This window comes from Tyto alba, unplaced genomic scaffold (assembly GCF_018691265.1).
Source record: "Tyto alba isolate M040663 unplaced genomic scaffold, T.alba_DEE_v4.0 Super-Scaffold_21, whole genome shotgun sequence".
NCBI classification, from domain to species: Eukaryota; Metazoa; Chordata; class Aves; order Strigiformes; family Tytonidae; genus Tyto; species Tyto alba.
Genome location: NW_024881295.1, coordinates 12,323,516 through 12,343,898, shown reverse-complemented (window position 1 = coordinate 12,343,898; position 20,383 = coordinate 12,323,516). Strand labels below are relative to the sequence as shown.

Here is a 20,383-nt window from a genome sequence, read left to right as displayed (position 1 = left end):
CTGACTGCCGATTCCCCGCTGTACAGCACAAGCCCAGTATTCATCTTCCTGGCTTTTGCCTGTTTATATCCAGCATCTCTGCAATCCAGATGGGGAAGAGCACATGTGACAGCGTGTGTGTGATTTGGAGCAGCAGATGGGTGCGAATGACAAACTCTTGCCTGTGTAGGCACCTACCTAGAGATTACTCAGTCCTGCCTCTGTGTGTTGTTGTTCTGTTCCTATGCACTGTTATCAGAGGGCACTGTCAGGGCTCCCGCATCTCAAGCTTTACATACACTTGACAGAGATCCTTTCAGTACAGATGTCCATTTGTGATATGCCTTCCATCTAAGGAAGCACTAATCATATTAAAAATCATATAGGGAGAAAAGCAAAGTGCGATTGACTTTATAACTGAACTCTCTAGCAAAGAGAGATGCTGCTTCGGTGTCTTTTTGTTCCCCACGTGGGCCTGTCACCCTGCATTTCTTGCCCTATTTGAGTTGCCTTTCCCTTTTCTGCTCTTGCTCTGAATGTGTTCTGTGTAAAGAGAAAAGTGATGGAAAGTGAAGTTCACCGAGAGAGGAGAGGTCAGTGTTTCTGTTGCAGTCCTACACCGATAGCTTTTGATATTCTCACTGCATGGGCATGCTGTTATCAGCTGGCACAGAATTTCATGCACTGTCCAACAGCATGACTGCAGTGAAAATTATGCCATTTCCAGCAGTGGGGAAATTTATGGCCCAAATGTACTTTTGCATGCATTTCAGCTCCACTGTCACTTAAAATTACAGGACAGGGAAGTCTAAAATGCATGTGTAACTTGCTTCTTGAACTAGTCCCTTTCGAGTCAACAGGGTCACCGATGCTGTGGTCATGCATGCATGCACATGTACTTGCTAGATTAGGAATGCAGTTAGCACAAGGTTTGGTGTCTGACTCATGGCAGTGATTTAAAATCCACAAATTCTGTAATTTCTCTGCATGTTAGTCCTGCCAGCTCTGCTGTAAGTCCTGACTGGGGTACCAAAGGGAAAGCCTCACTCTGCTAGCTCTCTGAGCTCTGCTCATTTCACAGAGCCACCAAAGCACCAAAGTTTGGTGCCTGTGGTCCCATAAATTTGAGGTCCTACTGCTGTCTGGCTGAAACACATATTCTGTGGCCAGGAATTTGCATGTAAATGTCAGTGTGAAATTATCGTGGTGAATTTTCTGTGACAGTTGTTTTTTTCTTTATTTTAAACCATGAGATTACAAGGATGAGTAGAAAAGATCCCTAGTTTGCTGCTGGATAGACACCTGAGACCCGTGTGAGCACCCTGATGAAGACAGTTGGAGGAGATGCGGGAACTGAGCTGCTTGGGGAATGGGTGGGTGAAATGTGTCGTGCTGGAAGATCACTGAACTGATTTAATTAGTTCTGTTTCAGAGGATTCATTTTTGTTCGGGTCACTGCTACGTTCATCTATTTGCTTTTTTTCCCCCCCGCTTAGCAATAGACAAATGCAGGGTGATAATTAATTTGGCAGGTTGATTGAGAATGGGTGGCAGAGAGAGGAGTTTTCCTGGATGAGTGATGAAGCATTGCTGGTTGAGCTTAAAGTGAATAGTCTGAAATAGAAAATAGTTAGCATAAAATTCCCCCAAGGGTGTGTTTAAACTGAATGTACTTTGAGTTTTGACATTGAGGTTTTTTAGTAAGGTACCAGGCTCTGCGGTGTAATTTTAGGACATTTGCTAGCTGGGATCCAGCTATTGAAATGTCGATGCTATTCTTCTGCATTGTGAAACCTTACAACCGGGAAAATGGGGTGTTAGTGAAACAAGTAGCTTGTTTGTGTGGGTGTCAGGTTGAAACAAGCCTTGGCAGAGGGATGCTCTTTTCTTTTCCAGGCCAATCCTGGAAGCTGAGGCTTCACCTAACCAGACACAGTGCTGCTCTTGCAGTGGGAGAAGGCACTGTGGGTCAGTCTGATCTGTGCTCTAGCTTGAGAGAGACCAAATTCTCAGCATTTTAAAATTTTAATTACTAAATCTCAGCTATCCCTTGGTGTGCTACCATTAAAGTTATTGCATTTCAGGAAAATGAGCTGCTGAAACTGTAAGAAATTATGTTTCTGGCTTTCTGCCTCACTATATTTTAGCCTCACCAGGGGCTGATTCCTGTAATCACTGTGTTTTGTGTTTCACACCAAGTGGACATTAAGTTGCCATATTAAAAAAAGCAAAGTTTGTTTTTTCCTTTTTAGTGAGTGCATATGGTAGCAGAAGAGACCTGATTTGTTTGAACCACTGAATCCTGTTGCTTACAGAATTTCCAATTTTAGGGGGCAGTGACACTGCAACCTTTGACTTAGTGACCAAGCAGTTAGGGTTTGGGGGTTCGCTCTCTCATCCTCTATCCCCTTCCTTTTTGTAAGCGGCTCTTTGCCCTGGTGAGAGGTTTTGAGTTGACACCTATGACGAAACGCCATCCTGTGCACATAAGGGAAGTACAGTGGGGACACCGGCAAGTCACACTTGTCCCTATTCCTGCCGCTGTGGCTCAGCGCCCTGGCAGAGGAACCACTTTTGAAGGTTAAATGTCTGATGAAACCTTCATGCTTACTCAGTCCTAAGGGTTTTTTTTCTGCAGAGACTGCCAGTAAGGATATCAGTTTGACAAGATTTTGGTTTGGGGTTTCTTTTTCCTGTGAAGTAGACACCCACTGGGGATTGAATTGGGAAATTCCCCTTTTTATGCAGACTACCAAAGAGTGGTCAGCTGTTAGACTGCGTTTCCTAAACTAATTGGAGTAAGTTGCCTTCCACATGATCTTTTGTGTTTTGCGTTAGTATTGTGGGTGATTCACCTAAAATCAGAGCTTGACTGAAAAATCCCTTAAAGTGTTCCCACTCTTTCAGTGGATTTTTAAGTGCTATGAATCTTCAAGGAACTAATTTATTTGGAAGCAGAGACCCTTCTGTGCACTGCTAACTAGCCAAAAAGCGCGCATGTCATCTTTGAGACTTGTGTTGAGTAAGAACAGAAAGTGCAGATATCTTATATGAAACTAGAATCTCTGAAAAGATGGAAAGTGAGAGAAAAACCAGGCACTAAAGAGTGAACAGTATTGGTAACATATATTGCAGAACAGATTTTTTTTGTGAAAGTCTTCAGGCTACCTTAAAAGATACATAATAGTTTTAGATACTTAAACGTGCTTTCAGACTACGCTGACTTTGTCTGCTGCAGTAGCTAGCTAGTTTATCAAGCCTGTGCCAGGCTTGGTATTGTGACTGGGGTTCTTAATGCATAGTTAATGATTCCCAATGGAAAAAAAGTAAATAAGCTTTCTGACTTTTTCTAGGAACTTAATTACACCAGAATGGATTTAACTGTGTAGCTTTGAAATCCAGGAATTTAATGTGTCTACTTTGAATAACAAGCAAGATTTAGATAGTAATTTTCTTCTGTCTAACAATCTATTTTTGTTCTTTTGTCAGCTTGCTGTTACATTTAGGAGTCTTGATACTGCTGTTTTGCCTTGTGTCATGGTTTAACCCCAGCTGGCAAGTAAGCACCACTCAGCCGCTCGTTCACTTCTCCCTAGTGGGATGGGGGAGAGAATCAGACAGGTAAAAGTGAGAAAACTTGTGGGTTGAGATAAAGACAGTTTAATAATGAAAGCAAAAACCATGCATGCAAGCACAGCAAAACAAGGAATTCACTTACCACTTCCCATTGGCAGGCAGGTGCTCATCTATCTCCAGGAGAGCAGGACTCTCACACGTAACAGTTACTTGGCAAATGCCATAACTACAGGCATGCCCCCTTCCTTCTTCTCTCCCCAGCTCTATATGCTGAGCATGACATCTGATGGTGTGGAATATCCCTTGGGTCAGTGGGGGTCAGCTGTCCCCGCCGTGTCCCCTCCCAACTTCTTGTGCACCCCCAGCCTGCTCGCTGGTAGGGCGGTGTGAAGAGCAGGAAAGGCCTTGGCGCTGTGTAGGCACTGCTCAGCAGTAACTGAAACATCCCTGTGTTATCAACACTGCTTTCAGCACAAAGTATAGCCTCATTCTATCTACTTTAAAGAAAATTAACTCTATCCCAGCCAAAACCAGCACACCCTGGCATCCTCATACTAAGGAATCCTCTTGTATAGGTTACTGTCTGTAAATTATGGCCGTGGTTAAAGTGGGAGGATATCAGAGTATCTGTGCACACACTTTTTATCTCACCAGTATGGATATTTTTTTCTAGGGCCTTGGTTTTCATGTTTATGCTCTGAATGGGAAAATGAGTACATAGAAATTTTGGTGAACACTTTTGCTTGTTGAATACCAGTTCACCAGATCTACATGCCTATTATTAATCCACCAGATCAGTTTAAGGGGATAAGAAATCTATTTATGATGAGTTTAATTGTTTTATTCTTTTAAATATCCAGATTAAGCTAAGACTATTAATTTAGCAAGCTTTTGCTAAAAGAAATCTGCTCCACATCTGCTAGTAGCTCTTCGTGTGGCATCCATCGTTGGGGATCACTGAAGAATAAGAGTTGCTTTTCTTTAAAAAAAGTCAAAAAAGCAAACAATTCAGCTTTTTTCTGTGTTTTACTACATCCCTGCCTCCAAAACCCATTGTTTAATATCCTGTTTGTGTAAAAGATTAATAGGGACCTGAGAAATTTGTTGGTAGTACTGAAAATAATAGAAACCTAGATGGATTTGTTTTATTACTGTCATCTGTTTAAGTAGTTGTGACAAAAATTTATATAAATCCAGATACAGAGTGTGGAGGTGGATATTCCCCAGTCTTTTTTTTTTCCCACCTACAGGTTTTTTATTTCACAGTACCTTCACACTATGTAAAGTTAAACCTGCTCATTTCAAGAGGTGACATGGAGCAAGGGTCATGACAATTGTCCACAAAATCACTGCTGCCAGTTTCCATGTCATACGTCTTCATGCCTCCTGCCCCTTTGCAAGGGAGCCAGGATCCCTGAAGAAGTCAGATGCAGTTTATTGTCTGGAAATATTCTAAAAGGTCATATGCTGCCATGAGAAAAGTCCTCAAAAATGTAGTCTCTTTCTTGCCGTCTCACCCAGCGCCAGATATGATCTCATTCCTTTTATTCCTTTGGAGCTGAGTCCCTGGTTAAGTGCTCGGGACAGTTTCTCTGCTGCGCCTGCGGGACAGTCACTGCTGGTGCCTTTCGGGTTGTCCTCCTGTGCCGCTGCGCCTGTTCGCCTCCCCTCAGCCTTACCTCGCCAAGTGCTCTGTTTTCTCCATTCTTTTCTGCCACAGTGGCTTGATACCATGTTCACTGTCTCAGCAGAGTATCTGCCTGATATATATGTTTCTCCCTTGTTTTGTGTAGCCTCTGCTGGTGCTGTGGTTTGTTGCTTGACCTGCCAGCCAGGCTGTGAGAGGGCTGTCGGGTTCAAGAAGGCAGCTCCCTCCAGGGCTTCCAGCTTCACCAGGGTACCAACTTCAGAGGGCTTAACTCCATCCCTGCACAGGGCTCATCCTGCAGCAAAGCCGTTTGCTGCAGCTCCTTTCCATACCCATCATTCTACCACGCTGCCCCTGCCTCCGGTTCAAAGCAGTGCCAAGTTTCAAAGCATTTCGGCCTGTGCCTTGGTTTAAAAATCTTATCTCTGCTTCCAGCTGTTGTCCAGCAGCCCACAAACCTTTGAAACAACTTGATTAAGAAGCAGCTGAAAGGCTCTTACACCACACCCCCCCACACACACACACCCCCACCCAATTTATTAATTGAATTTATTGTGGTGGGGTTTTTTTGTTTTGTTTGTCAACCAGTCTCAGAATGGGAGCTGGCCTTGATGATTTGCAGGGCTCCAACACGTTGGGAGCGTTTGGGTGGAGAGTTTCCTCCACACTAATTGCACAGCCAGAGGCCGTGATGGGGTGAGCGTGCAGCTCACATATCTGGCTGAACAGCGCAGCTCTGACATCTCGTGCTTTAAGCTGACCCTGGGAGTTGGCAAGTGGTTGTGGAAAAGGGATTGTTTTTCCAAATACTGGAGCGCTTTGCTATCTGTGTGTCATAGCCTACACGTGCCTGTGTATGATTGCACTCACTACACAGCAAGGAAGACATCTCCAAAGCTTTGGTTGCCCACAGGGCAAGCTGCAGCTGTGCCATTTGATGGAGAAGGTGGTCAGCACAGCCATGCAGTTCCTCCCCCATTATGATACTGGGATCGGGCACTGCTGAATCTCAGCAGCTACAGCCCACTTAGCTGCTTCTACTGATGGTATCCACAGCAAAACTGTACTCCCCAAGTCAGTCGAGTTTACCTCGATTACCATGAAAGTGCATGTTCTATTGAATAGAAGGAATCCTACTCAAAATATCATGTGCAAAAAACCCCATTAGCTTCTGTATGACCTGACTCCTGCTTATTTGTAAAAATAAATGTTTCTTCTAATACATAATCAAGGAAATAATTTGTGCTTTTTTGTTACTGAAAAATAAATTTATCGGGAACATTTGGTGCTTACATGCTGGTAACAAACAGTTTCTTTTTACCACTGGAAATATGATCCTGACTGAAGCATAGCTAATACCCATTCAGTCAGAGAATATGTATCATACTGTGCCCCATTCAGCACAAGCTGTAAGGAGGCAGTGTCAAAGAACTCAACAGTGAGACACTGTTCCACATCCTCAACATGCCCATTCAACAAAATCTCTTCCAAAGAGGGAAGATGTTATGCTCATGTTTAAATACAGGCTCTGCTATTTTGTCAAAGGTTGAAACCAGGTGCCAGCCAGGTTGGATGCTCCTATCTAGTTCCACTGGACACTGATTCCGAAATATAAGCTATTCTTAAAACTGCTGGCTACCGCCCAGCCAAAACTTCTCAGAATCTCATTGGTAATTATTTATTTGTTGTTCCTAAATTCTCTAAATCTTTGCAGGAGTGTCAAAAAGACATTTTTACAGGTTCTCAGCCATTTGGGGGAGCTCAGGGTGTCCTATTTGTGCATTGCAGCCGGATCAAAAGAGAATGTTGCCTGCTAAGTGTTTGGCTCACGATCACAGATGGGGCAGAGGAGCAATTTCTCTAGCCTTCCTGTGCTTTGCTTTGTGCTCACCTTTCATTTATTCACTAAAGGAGAGCAGGGCTCTCTTATGCTCACTGTAATGGAGATGTGATGTCCAGCCATGGTCTGCAATTTTTAATGCACAAGGGAAGAAGTCAGTGAGTTGGGGCAAGGTCCTGACACGTACATTTGGACTATGTGATCCTGCTTCAGTCTGTTTGAATCCCATTTACTAGCTTTGGTGATTTATGGTTGATTTAGCTCACCTTTGTCATCACTGTCTAATTTTTTTTATAACTGTAAAAGTACATATGTAAATATATATCTAAATGAAATTCCATAGTAGTAGACTATAATCTGAATCAAATTAGAACAGGATCTGAATTGACTTAAAGTCTTTTATTAAACACAGAGTATTACTGCTTCATTGGCCCTCTGAAGTATTTACCATGAAAAGTTCTGATCATTCCCTCTAATAAAACTGTATCGAGTGTTATATTTGCTTAATATATAAATAAAAACCCCCCGTGGTTTCAAAATGCTGTTGTGTTCTGCTGAGGACTCCCTCCCCTTCCTAAGAATGTACATGGGACTGCTTATATTCTAAATGTTGGGGGTTTTTCCCCCTTGTGCCCAGTCATGGAGGTCCTTACGATAAGATTATGCCTCTTTATTTCTGTGAGGTTTTTGGGGGTTGTTTTTTTGTTGTTTGGTTGGGTTTTTTTTAGCCATGGCATAGTTAGCAGTATTGCTGGTTCAAGGGTGCCAAAATCAAAAACCTAGGCCAGAAAAGATGATTTAAAGGGAAAACAAGACCTAGAAACAGATAAAAAATGTTTGAATTGTCATTCTTTCTGTATTTTTATTTAGATTTTTTACGGTATGCGTGGGTCATATTTTTCTGCAGTTCTCTAATACTAAGAAGGCTTAGAATTATGGTTTATGAATTTCAATGAAAGTTGAGATTATTATGTAATCATATGCTGGGTCTTTAATTAAATCACCAAATAGGAGAAGAACTGCATCTAGAGAGGTGAGAGATGAAGATGCTAATTTTTGAATGCTTTTATTGTACTTTGACATGGGTATCTCAGTTACCTAATGCAAACAGTCCCTTCTACCATTTCTTACTCCTTTGCAGGTGTCATTGAATTAGTGGACATCTGGTTTACATTTAAAATTTGGTTTTACAACCGTGAGGCCTAGCGACTTCATAGTGTTTATAGCAAAAGCCTGAGTTTTAGAGGACAGGCTACCACCTGACATGTTTAGAGCAAGCTAACCATGTTTCACTTCTCTTTTTTCTCTCTATAACTGTGATTTTGATATTAGGGTCTCATCCATTCCTGCCTCCTCTTCTGTTCACAGTCCTCACGCTCAGCTGGGCTCCGGGAGGCTGTTTTCCCTGGAGACCTGTTAGTCAATTAGTAGGGTAGAGCGAGCCAGTTGGCTTTAGTGAACTCATGTTTTTGTGCATTCTTGAACATTTAAGCATTGTTCTTGTCGCTGAAAGCTGCCTTCATCTTTAAGTGTTAAAACTGTCAGAGCTGGGTTTCTAGGACAGTTTTAGATGAAATGCAAAGTAGAATCGTTCCTTCTGAGAGAGACTGCACATGTATAAGCCGTGTGGGAGTTTGAGTTTGGTTTTATCCCTCCTTTGCTGCTGCTGGTATAATCAGCCTCAGCAGTCTGGTCAGTAAAAATGATAAAAAGTAATTTGATAGTGTGAGGCTGTTTACCATCATTCTGGACCAAAGCGATTCATAGTAATGTTCAGAGGAGGTGGTGGAGTCTGGAACAAACCCTTCTGTTAGTGATATACATAATTCCCTCTACTTCCAAATGCATTTTTGTGTTTGTATCTCTGTTTTCATGCATGTACCAGTTGAACAATATCTTTTTTCTGAGTTCAGAAGGTTGGCTCAGACTCAAGTGGATTTACGCAAAATATGTTTCTGAGTGTTTGTGGTTGGTTTGTTGTTTGGTTTTGTTGTTTTTGTTTGTTTGTTTGTGTTTGTTTTTTTAATACTGTTTCTTCATCTTTTGATTTCTGTAGAATTTATAGAAATTGTGATTTCCAAGTAGCCTGATAGGTCAGGCATACTTGCTTTCCTCCTTTTCTGCATATCATACTCCAGCACTTACTGTTTGTCCATTCACAGAAAATCTTTCACAGGTTCAGAATTAATCTAGTACGGTGTGGCTTGTTGAGCTAAAAGGTGTCATACCAAGGTATTCATCCCTCAGTAGGATTTTGGCCTGGAAGAAATTTTGTTACTACTGCTATACCTGTTTGAAAACAAAACAGTTTTCTGTCTTAAAACTTGTGGCCCTTTTGTAAGTGTGATATACTTTTAAATTTAATTATTTTCTCCTTCTCTCCGTTTGTTGGTGTGGTCCATTGCAGATATGTCAAGAACATTCTAGCATGAGATGAAAACCGTTTTCTAAATTGTGAGGGAGAAATACATTTTAAAGCCAAGTAAGATTTGAAGGTTATAAAAAAGGGAGGAAAAAGTTGGCTTCATAGGGTCATGAATTTTACTACCATGTTTGAAAACTGCCTAGAACTGACAAGGTCTCTTACCATCATAGAACTTTTCCTTTGCTTCCTCATGCTCACCATTTTACCAGGTGATAACCACAGGGTTAACTCCGTAAGCATCCTGGCATAGTGTGTGACATACAAAGAGGGGAGAATGGTGTTGAAATTCTTTTACAGTAGGGGCAATGGATCTATCAACAAAAATACAAACAAAGCTGATTCCACAAAGGCACATTTGTAGAGAAATTAAATGAAATGCAGGTTGTGTAATTTTCTATGAGGAGTTAGCAGTTTGCTAATAAAACGATGCCAGAATAAGCAAGGGGTCACTTCGTTGGTTCAAATGTGTTTATGACTGGCAGCTTCACTGGTGACTTTGGCCTCTCTTAGTGATTTTGGTGGTTAGATGCTGAGAAGTGGAGCAAGGATGAGTTGTTATAGCCTTCAGACTAATTTTTCTCTGTAATATTAGCTGCTGATGCAACATCCAGTCTGTGGAGCACCTCAGGATTACTCATGCCTGGTAGAAGAGCGGGGCTAGAGCTGGGGGACCTGGACTGAAAGGCACCTGCAGGCTGTGGAGGAGGAGCAGTGGAGCAGAGCAGGGGCTGGCCGTGGGGCTGGGAAGCACAGGAGAACACTCTGGGGGATGAAAAACTGTGAACATACAAAGCACTAGGCAGTAACTGGGGAACAGGGTGGGAAAACAGTGCCTGAAAAAGAATGAATGCTTAAGAAGACTCGATTTGGGCTTGGAGATCGGTGGTGATCACAAGTAACCACCTCTGGCACACGTCAGTGTGATTTCCTGGGATTGGCTGGAGTGGGAGCATCCCTACGTTCAGTGTACCTCCTCTAATGGGAACAGTAACTCCAAGCTTGACTCAACTACCTTGCTTATTCTTGGTGGTAATAGTAACGCCAACCCTTCACTTTTCAGTAAACAATGGATTCGGCGAGGGTAGGAGAATGAAAAGCCTGACAGTGGGATCTCATGCTACACTTTGTTTTGAGGGTGTGGTATGTGCTGCCAAATGTCTGTGGAGCCTGGAGAACCATAGTAACCATAACATTAATCCTTTTTTCTTAAATGTGAAATAACAGGCATGTTTTTTTGTGCTAATTTCATTGGTAGGAAGTTGTAGGTAAAGATATCTTTCATCGTGCTGGGAATTGCAGGTGGTCAGACTCATGGTAAATTAATTTTTCTTTAGCCAAGTAAATTAAGAAAGCAGGCACCACTTCCCCACAAGGCATAGGGGCTGGGGAGTTAAAACTGAAGAGGTTTTCTTGATCCAGAGTGACAGGAGCCAGGAAGGAAGCACAGGTATGAGGGTTTTGGCAGAGGTTCTGTGAAGCACGTAACCTGTGGTAGGTGCATCTCTTGGTAGCTTTTGCATGCCAGTTATTTACTGTGAGGCCAGCTTTCATAAACATCAAAGCTCGGTTTCATACAGTAATGAGCAAACATAAGAGTATGGAGAAACAAACAGGGAAACCTGGCACAGCCAGTGTTTCCACCAACAGTGTATGGGAAAATGAAATAATTACAGTAAAACAAGGGGCCAGTCGTGAGGCTGTATCAGGTGAAAAAATGGTGTGATACTTCTGACCTTTGATGCCTATCTGCATGTGCAGTTTGTCTCCAGTTATGAGAGTAGGTGATCATAAATAATAAAGAAATTAAGGGGCCCTTGGAGAAGGAAAGCATAAGTTGGAATAGCTGATGGAGAAGATAAAGATTTCATATGAGATGGATGTGGCTTTCCTAATTTTTCTAAGTAGTTTTAATCTCTTGTCCTAGGATGAGTGTTTTGAAAGCATGTTCTGCAATAAGCATAGGTTGTAAATCTTGTGGCCTACCCCTGACCTGGGAGAAGGCGTTTCCTTGGGAAAGAATGTTGGGGGAAAAAAAGAGTAAGAAAATGTTAATGACTAAATCATTACATGTCACATTAACCCTCCTATCTTTCATTCACATATTTTTATATTTGCATTAAGCTATGCTCATATGAGTAAGAAAAAGTATTACCTAAAAGAGATCCCTGAGTAGCTGTAAGAAGAGCCAGCTCCCAGACTGGAACACACGCCAGCCGAGCGCCCAGAGGCAGGATTGGCAGCGGCAGCCCCTCCACCAGAGCCGTGCCTGGGCATTCCCTGGTGCTTGCCAGGGTTTTTCAGGCAGGTGTGAGGATAGCTTTATTGTCAACAGTTCACATTTGCCCATAATCTTTGGATACATAAAGCAGTAATAAAGCCTACTGAGTATTCTCTCTCCTCCTTTTTTGTCTTCCACTGTGACATACATGGAAATAACTGCTGTGTGCAAATTGTATGTTGCTTAAAGAAAGGGAGTGCGTGCCTGTGTTAGCATACAGTTATGAAGTACAGTAGGAAAAAGATGGGAGAAGACAAATTATTTTTTCTGGAGTCCATCTGTACCATCCAATGTCTGACCACTTGTCTCACAACACAATCTCCTGTAGGGCTGCACAGAGGATTTGAGAGCTGAATTTGGTCTAGAACTAATGCTTTCTCTCTCTTTAACTTGAGAAGCTGTATACCACCACAAATCTTAATTTCCAACAAGAACCCATCATCTCTAAACTCTGTCTTTGCTTTCCCCTGCAATGTAATGATGCCAATCTTTTTTACTTTTATTAGAGTGTGTACGTCTACTTTTTTATTACATTGAGAACAATTCAGTGGTGAGACAGAATTAAAGCTGTCGCTAACTTTCATGCTTGGGTAAAACATGCATTGCTATTTAATAAAATGTCCTCTGGTTTTGGTAATCTTGTTGATATATCATCTCTCCTTCTGCCAGATCAGTATTAAAGATTTGGCTAAAGCTGAATCTGTGGCAGTGGGAATTCTATTGGCATAAGCAGTGTTGTGATGCTAGATGTGTTTTGGCCCTGAATGTAAAGGTACAAAGTTATAGTAACAACTCCCAAGTCTTCTCACACTCATTACAAAGCTAAAAGCTGTGTGAAATAAATCATAAAAGCAAACCTGTTTTTTCAAAGAAAATGTGTAATGGATATAAAAGCGTGACTGCTTCAATTAAAGCTAATGAGTTGAGTTTCTCACTTACCTGGGCTTTTCTTTGTTTTTCAGCTTGTGGGACATACTGAATGGGATCACAAACGAGGACCCAGAGGCTCACAGGTGAGTTGCTCAGTACTTTGTGTTTGGTTTGGGCTTTTTGTAAGTTTGTCGTATTCAAGTAAGTTTTCCATCTGAGATTGGCAAAGTTGTTCATTTTTTTAATATTTGCAGGATTGAATCAATGGAAAAAAGCATAAAATAGTGACAGCTTTCATTAATATAATTTTTGAGCTGTAATCCAAACACTTGATCCAGACAGAGCTGAGTCATGCAACAGAAAATTTCTTTCAGTAGCAGAAAGATGGATTAGATGCATTGAGAAGGCATTTCTTACTCAGCTGTCTCCATTATTTTTGAAGGTTTACATCTTGCCAATAAGAAATGTTAGAGAAAAGGATTTAGGTGGAAGGTAAGTGGTATCAATCTGGTACAACTAGATTTTAAATTAAAAGGTAAGACAGATCAAATCAAAAATATGTCTTGCTGCAGGAAATTGGACTTGGGCTGTTTAATATATCCCTTTTGAGTTTTCTGAAAAAATGAACTCACAGGATGAAATAGTTGCCAAAGAATTTTTAAATTATTTTTTCTCATGGGGCTATGAGGTTTCTTCCAAGGAGGGTTCCAGACAAATCAATATATTGTCTGGTTTCTCTCTTTTGCCCCTTCCTAAGAGTAGGGAGGGCTTGCATGGCATGGCCAAATTTCAAAGGAAGAGGTCTTATGGGCATTAACCGCGTTGCTTCAAATGCCCATCTGTATGGAGTGCAAGCAAAACCATTAATTGGGTACTGTTAGGGAAGGTTGTACTTGGGGAAAGTGAGATAACTGGTTACTAAACATATAGGTGAAGTTCTCTGGGTTTCAGCAGAGGGTGCAAAGGAGATAATTGTGAGACGATAACTCTATATAAATTTAATAATTTTCTCTATCTTTCTGAGAATGGTTTTGTTCCTTCCTTGTGTGATGTTTTAGATACTCCGCCACCATTCTGTTTTTTTTTAAAAAAAGAAGAGAGTGAGAAGAAGTTCAGTGGAATTCTCTGCAGGTCAGCCTGCAGTTGTTTGAAACTTTTCTGAAGGATTTTGTTGAATTATTAAAAACATTAGTCTAGAAAACTCTGTGTCAGATTTTCATGTAGAAGGCTCCTGTAGATTTTTTTTTTTCCTTAGTCAGAATGTCTTAATTTTATTTTTTTAAGAAAATAAGCAAAAATACTTCACCCCAGACACTGTGTTTTGTCAAAACAGGATAAAATCTGTATATGTAGGGTTTTCTTGACAGAGCAGTGAGGTGTTTCCTTCTAAATCCATCTAAAAAGAAGTGCATAAGTTTTGATCTATTTCATCCTGTAAACAGTCTTTTATTTTATTTCATTTGTGCTGTGCATATGTGTTCTGCAAAGCTTCTAGAAAGCTAATTGTTATAAATCTTGGAAGAACCTTGTAAAACTAACAATCAGTATGCACCACAGAAATGTTAAAGGATCTTGAATAGGGTGGGAAAAGAAAATGACCCAAGCTCTCTGATTACTATGTAGTATCCTAGTGCCCAGACACAAAAAGCAAGAAAGAACAGTTTCATTAGGGGGAAGAAAATAATCCTCAGTTATTCCACTGTAGTCTCAGACTCTCTTTTAAATGGCTCTGAAAACTGTCTGTGATAGGAATACTATTAAACCTAATTTAAACTAGTTCCTTGAAAGGTTAGGAGAAATTTAGGAGGTTCCAATTTCTGCATGTAGTATAAAAGACCTGTTTTATCCTTTTGTGATTCAGTTGCGCTGTTGCCAATTTGTGTCTTTAATAAATGTACCCTTTGTTAAACAAGATCTTGCTTAAAAATTAAGATGAGTAATCTGTTAGGTATACTTCTCCTTCAAATCTAGCGCATCAGGTGTTTAAAGATGGACTGGCAGTTGCCTGCAGGGTCTGCCACGGGGTTGCTTATGGTGTTTCCCTGGGTCTGTGGGGCTTTCCTCCAGCACAGTACTGGGGCTTGAGAGGAGAGGTTTCTCCTGGACAGTGGTAGCCTACGCTGCTTGGGCAAGCAGCAAGAAGGAAGGAAGGGGTTTAGGCTTATGTTACTGGGAGCCAATTTATTAGTCTTCCATGATCTTTTAAGTCTCATGGAGTAGATTGAAGAAGGTGGGAAGATAGATCTTAGGAAGCCACCTGCATGTGTCAATGTTAGCAATGTCGTTTGTGAGAAAATGAAATGGAACCACTGGTTTACCATAATATAAAACTAAAATCCAGATATAAACTCATAACATTATCCTACCAAAACTCATCAAACAGAACACTAATTCTGTTGAGATTTTTTTAATAACTAGTAGGTTTTCTATGGTATGTCTTGAAACATGAGAGGAAACTACTACCGTGCACGTCACACTTCTTAGTGACCTACTAAAAAAATATGTTCCTTTTCTGCATGTGGGAGTTAAATTCAAAGTGATGTAGTTACTGGGAGTGATGGATGTCAAATGAAATACACTGAAGATTATGGGAATTTCTGTTTGCAGGAGTTTGTCTCCTGAGAAGCATCTGCAATCCAGTAGAATGTAATTGGGACAAGTGAAAAGCTGTCTTTACAATACTTAACTTGCTTCTGATTTCCACACCAACACCGCACTCACTTTTTTCTAGATTACACTTACATATGCATATGTATGTGTGTATGTTGTAGGATTCCTTTTATTTTAGCATAATTATACTATTAAGGCTGCTGTAATTAGAGTGAATTATAGGTTGTCTTACAAAGAGCAATGAGTTCCTGGCTGCCTGCTACTTTTTTTTCTTGTTTTCCTCTTCTTGTTTTGATCTTTGAAGGTAACACTTCCTGCTGTAAATGCTTCATGCAGAGGACTTACTCTCTGGATTTTAAATCATGCAGAAAGTACAAAGTGAATTTCATTATGTTTCATGCTTAATTTTTAAGATGAATAGAGGTTAGGATTTAGACACAAAACTTGGAAATTGAGTTCCGAGTTAAAGAAATTCCTAAATGTTTAGGAATCTTTAAACCTCATAAAGAAATCTCTCTCTTTCAAATCTACACATGCAGTCTGTAAAACCACATCATCTCACTCATGTGAGGGGAAAATATTCATACCCATTTCCAATATCAGTACATCATACAAGAAAATGTGACTAGCAGAATTCATCATTGGCATATTATCCCTCTGCAGAAAAAATATGCAAACTGTATTTTAATTACTCTACTAAAACATAACACTTGATACTTCTAAGATATTTCAGGTGGAACCACGGCACGCTTTGTGCACACATTTTTACAAGAAACCTTGAATGTGTGGGAGTTATTTGTTGCTCTGTCATCAAGACTTGTTTGGCTTGCTGAAGACGTAGGCGTAGCCCCAGGAGTCAGTGGAATCGAGCAATCGTTCCTCCAACATTATAAAAGGATGATAATTGGGAGAGAAACACAGAAGTCCAGTGTTTTTAATTCTCTTTAAATATAAAAGCTCTCAATTATATATCTGAGGTGCTGCATTTTACCCCTCCAGTTCCTAAGCAACAGCTATTTTCAGACTGAGTGCGTCTGGTGTTATCTACCTACTTCATGCTTTTGCGAGGTAATTTGTCAGTGAAAGCTAGGCTTTTCACTATCTCGCCTGATTCCCTTTGTCGTGGCACTGTAAGGAGACGGATACTGTAGAGAAACGGGAGAAGCTGGGTGTAACTGGCCTCAGCCTTGCAGCTTGCTAAAACTTGTGTACATCGGGGAGCTCTGCCGTCTACAGCAATGAAGCACAGGAGTCAGAAATAAGGTTCTGGACACTGGTTTGGGAAAAGCCTTTTTCTCGAGTGTGGAAAAACCTCCAGAGCAGATTCAAAATCATGAGCCGGAAATCTCTGTACTTACTGAAGCGTAGATGGGAGTCGATTCCCGCTACTGACCAGGTACTGTGCTCTGGTGAATCTGTTGTGTCTCTGTCTTCCTTTGCAATGCCACTCTAAAGAGATTTACTGTGACTTAATGGTGGTGGTTGGGGTCCTCAGCATACAGTGAGAACCAGCTGATAATTGCTTGTCATTTCCATGGTGAATAGTGCAAATATTGGTAAAGCTGATTGTGCAAGAGCATGTGCTTGTGAATGTGGAGGTGCCATGACAGCCCACTAATGCAGACTTCAGTAACTGACAGAATCTCCCTGTCTTAAAAATGAGAATTTTCTAAAAGTTTTAGGAGTATTTTAAACTGAGTGGCTAAGGAAGAGTGTAGTCTACTGCTTATGGGTTCCTTGGTGTATGTCTTTGTTGCATTTCATATCTGACATGTATGCATGTATGTATGAAATCATTGATTACAAGTAGAGGTAATGCACTGGCAGAACCTCAGCATTTCAGCATCATCTTGGTTGATGCATCATTACAAGGATGAGAGTAAAGCAGATGCAAATCATATAGACCAGATGTAACATAAAAACGGTGGGATGCTGTTTGGTGCAAGAATCATCACCGTAAGTAGGACTAAGATGTGATGAATGGGAGTACGATTAGTACATTTCCTGCTTTTTGCTCCAGGCACTCCAGGGTTCTGTGAAAATTTTTTCAACATCTTACTTGGGATGTAAAGACACTAAAGGAAATAATTCTAGAAATAATATTGAAAGGAGAGTGGAGGTGGTATTTTATTACATGTTCCAACTCAGTTTTCTGTTCACAAAGCGGTTGACTATGAAGGGATGCCATTATTAGTGGAAAAGAGATGATTTAGGAGAAAATTCTTCAACAGCTAGAAGGATGTACTACAGAAATACTCCCCAGTTTTTTGAGGAGAATCCTTTTGTAGCCTTTTCATTGAGAAGGGGAAGGGAAGAGCAGATTACACGCCATATTTTATAGAGTTGTAGATTTTTAAAGCCAAATGACCACTGTGAACATCTAGAGATCTCGGACATATTACTAGTCAAAAAATACCATGCTGTCATATCCTGTCACATCAGGCCTATGTTTTCTGGTTAAATAAGAATATGACTTTTAAATCTGTCCAGTCTGAATTTAAAGGCTCCAAGTGAATAATAATCTACCATATTCTCTGATAAAGTTTTTCTATTTTTAAATCCTGTTTTTTGTTATCATGCCTTCTTGTTTGACTTCTTATAATTTAAATCTCCCACTATATCATTTTGCTACACCTTTGAATGCCAAATTTAAAAAGCCCTCTTTCAGAAATATTTTTTTCTCCTGAACATATACCTAGATTATTCTACTTTGCTTTGCTATCATTTAAATTACCTGAAATACTAAATTTCAGAGGAATCAGATTCTCTGGTAACTCTCCATGACAAATTCACAATAAAAGTAATAAGCCATTTTTGATGAATACAATTTCATTGTATTGAAATTGAATTGAATTGATCCAGTTCAATCAGGCATTCTTAAATCTCCTGGTAAAAGAGGGGTAAAGAAATGCTCTGTTATGAAGTGAGTCATTTGTCATCTTGTTTCTGTTAAGAAGATACAGGGAGAATAGTGTCGTTTCAAAGGAAAGCTGTATTTCAGCCTCTTGGCTTCCTCCTTCCTCTGACATTAATGCAAATCCTTAGTTTATTATGAACAAATATTTGACCAGTAAGGGCTTCTTGTTGCATTTAGATTGTTAACCAGTTCACTTTTCCAGTGTTGCCTTTTCCTTTTAATCATTCTAACCCTGGTGTTGCATTGCATCATACTGTGTTACACTATGGTGTATCTGGGAAGAAGAAGTATTCCTTACCTAGGTGCGAGGTATGCTTGACTGCACTGAACTGTGCATCCTGTCCATCATCAGCCCCTCAGTGCTTCTGAGGGGTTTTAAAAGAGAAAAGGAAATACCCCTGACCCCTCTTCCACTTTGAGAGAAGTGAGACTGAAGAATTAATGCACACAGATGGAGTTGACTTGAGTGTAGTGTGAATCTGTAAGGATTGTTTGAAGGTAAACTAAGGGAGGGAAGATGATGTTCAGCTTCAAACACATAGATGTTTCTCTGGCTGCTCGTACTGCTCCTTACACTGGGTGGCACAGGTAGAGTGGGGCTGCTCTGCTTATTCTCTCCCTTGCTCAACAGTGCCTCATAGGAAAATGCAGTTACTGTGCAAGATGACAACCACAGAGAGGCAACTTCCTGAGCATTTTAGGCTGATCCTGTTCATAGGATCATATAAAAATAATAACTCTGCCTTTTGGTACAAATTCATTATTTAGTCCTTAAATGGATGCACTAGCTTACTATGTTCTAGGCTAAACCTGAGGAAATGATATATTTTGAAAGGTAAGTAGTAACATTGTAGGTTATTTTTCTATTCAGAGAAGATGGAAGATATTTACGTTAACAAATGACAAAACCTCTCCAAACCTCTTTCTTTTTTTTTTTTTTTTTTTTTTTTTTTTTTTAATCTAAAGACTAAAGAAAGGAAATAGAACTTTGAAAGTGGCATTTTTTGCTTGGTCATGTTTCTAGTTTAAAATAATATAGCAGATCTGACTTTTAAGGACATGGAGCTGTAAATCCACAGTGAAGTCTGATACTCTGTTTGAACATACTTTGTATCTTTTAAAAGTCATTAAGTGATTTTTATTCCTCATCTTACATACTTTACATCAAATCTAATGAAACCCAGAACTGTGAGCAGACTGAGAAATAGGAGTAGAGAAAAAACCAAAGTATTTAGGATGGCTATAGTCAATATTGTTGGGGGATCCTGGGGTGTTTGTTTGGTTTTTTTTTTGGAGGAGGGGGTTTATAATTTTATTTTTCATCTTGTAAGCATCATTTACACTCACAGACACTACAGCACATAAGCCTCAATGGTTTCTGGGGTCTCGTATGACAAGGGTATTTTTTGGTTGGTTGTTGGCTTTTTGTGTATGGAAGAGTGAGGAAAATGGGTTTGAGTGTGAACCCTGAATTAGATCTTTTTGGTTTCGGTTGATGAGAAACATCTTACCTAGCTGTACAATCTTACGTGTGGGAGAGCCTGATCCTGTGGGTGTTTTGCATGGGTAAATTTAAGCAAAATGGTGATGAATTATATATTATTCACTGTTCAACAAACTGTAGTATCTATTAGTGCTTGAATCTTGATTGTGTTTATGTCTCTCAATAATATCAGAAGGAACTACCTTTATAGATGTCAGGAAAGAATTTATGAATTTTTTTTTTTTTTTTCTTGTCCAGCCAGCAGTTTGGGTTTCTGACAGTCTGTCTTTAAGTTTCAGTACAGGTTTGGGGGGAAATTTTCTGTTGGTTTTATTTGGTGCATGTGCCTGAGGATCTTGTTTCTTGGACTGATCCTAATTTTTTTTTTATCCCTGATAGCTACAACTGAGAATGATTTCACTGAATGAATATGCATTTAAAAGCTGTGGTAACCAAATGAGCCAAAGGTGATGAGGTGTTAAATATTTGCTGTAAGGATGTTGAGTATTTCCCACTGCCTGAAATTCTCTGTAGATTTCATGAGCCATAGTCTTTTAGGATAAGTTGTATTTGATACCGGTCCTGAGACAGGAAAAATCTTCACACATTAGCCTGTGATGTAAACTTTCAATTGTTTCATTGATGACTGTAAATTTAAAAACAGGAACTAGATTTATACAACAATATAAAAGCCAAAAAAAAACAGTAATTGATATACAGATTTATATAGCTATAGATTTTTCAAAGTAATGTACTG

General features: G+C 40.1%; 1 protein-coding gene across 1 annotated transcript in view; it reads left to right on the top strand.

The window, feature by feature from the left end:
- The window catches only part of PDE3A (phosphodiesterase 3A), a 272,747-nt gene that overhangs the window by 155,555 nt on the left and 96,809 nt on the right, over positions 1-20,383 (top strand). Inside the window, exon 2 of the mRNA XM_042795533.1 lies at positions 12,709-12,759. Within this exon, the coding sequence (XP_042651467.1) occupies positions 12,709-12,759 (51 nt within the window). The remainder of the gene's footprint in view (positions 1-12,708; positions 12,760-20,383) is intronic.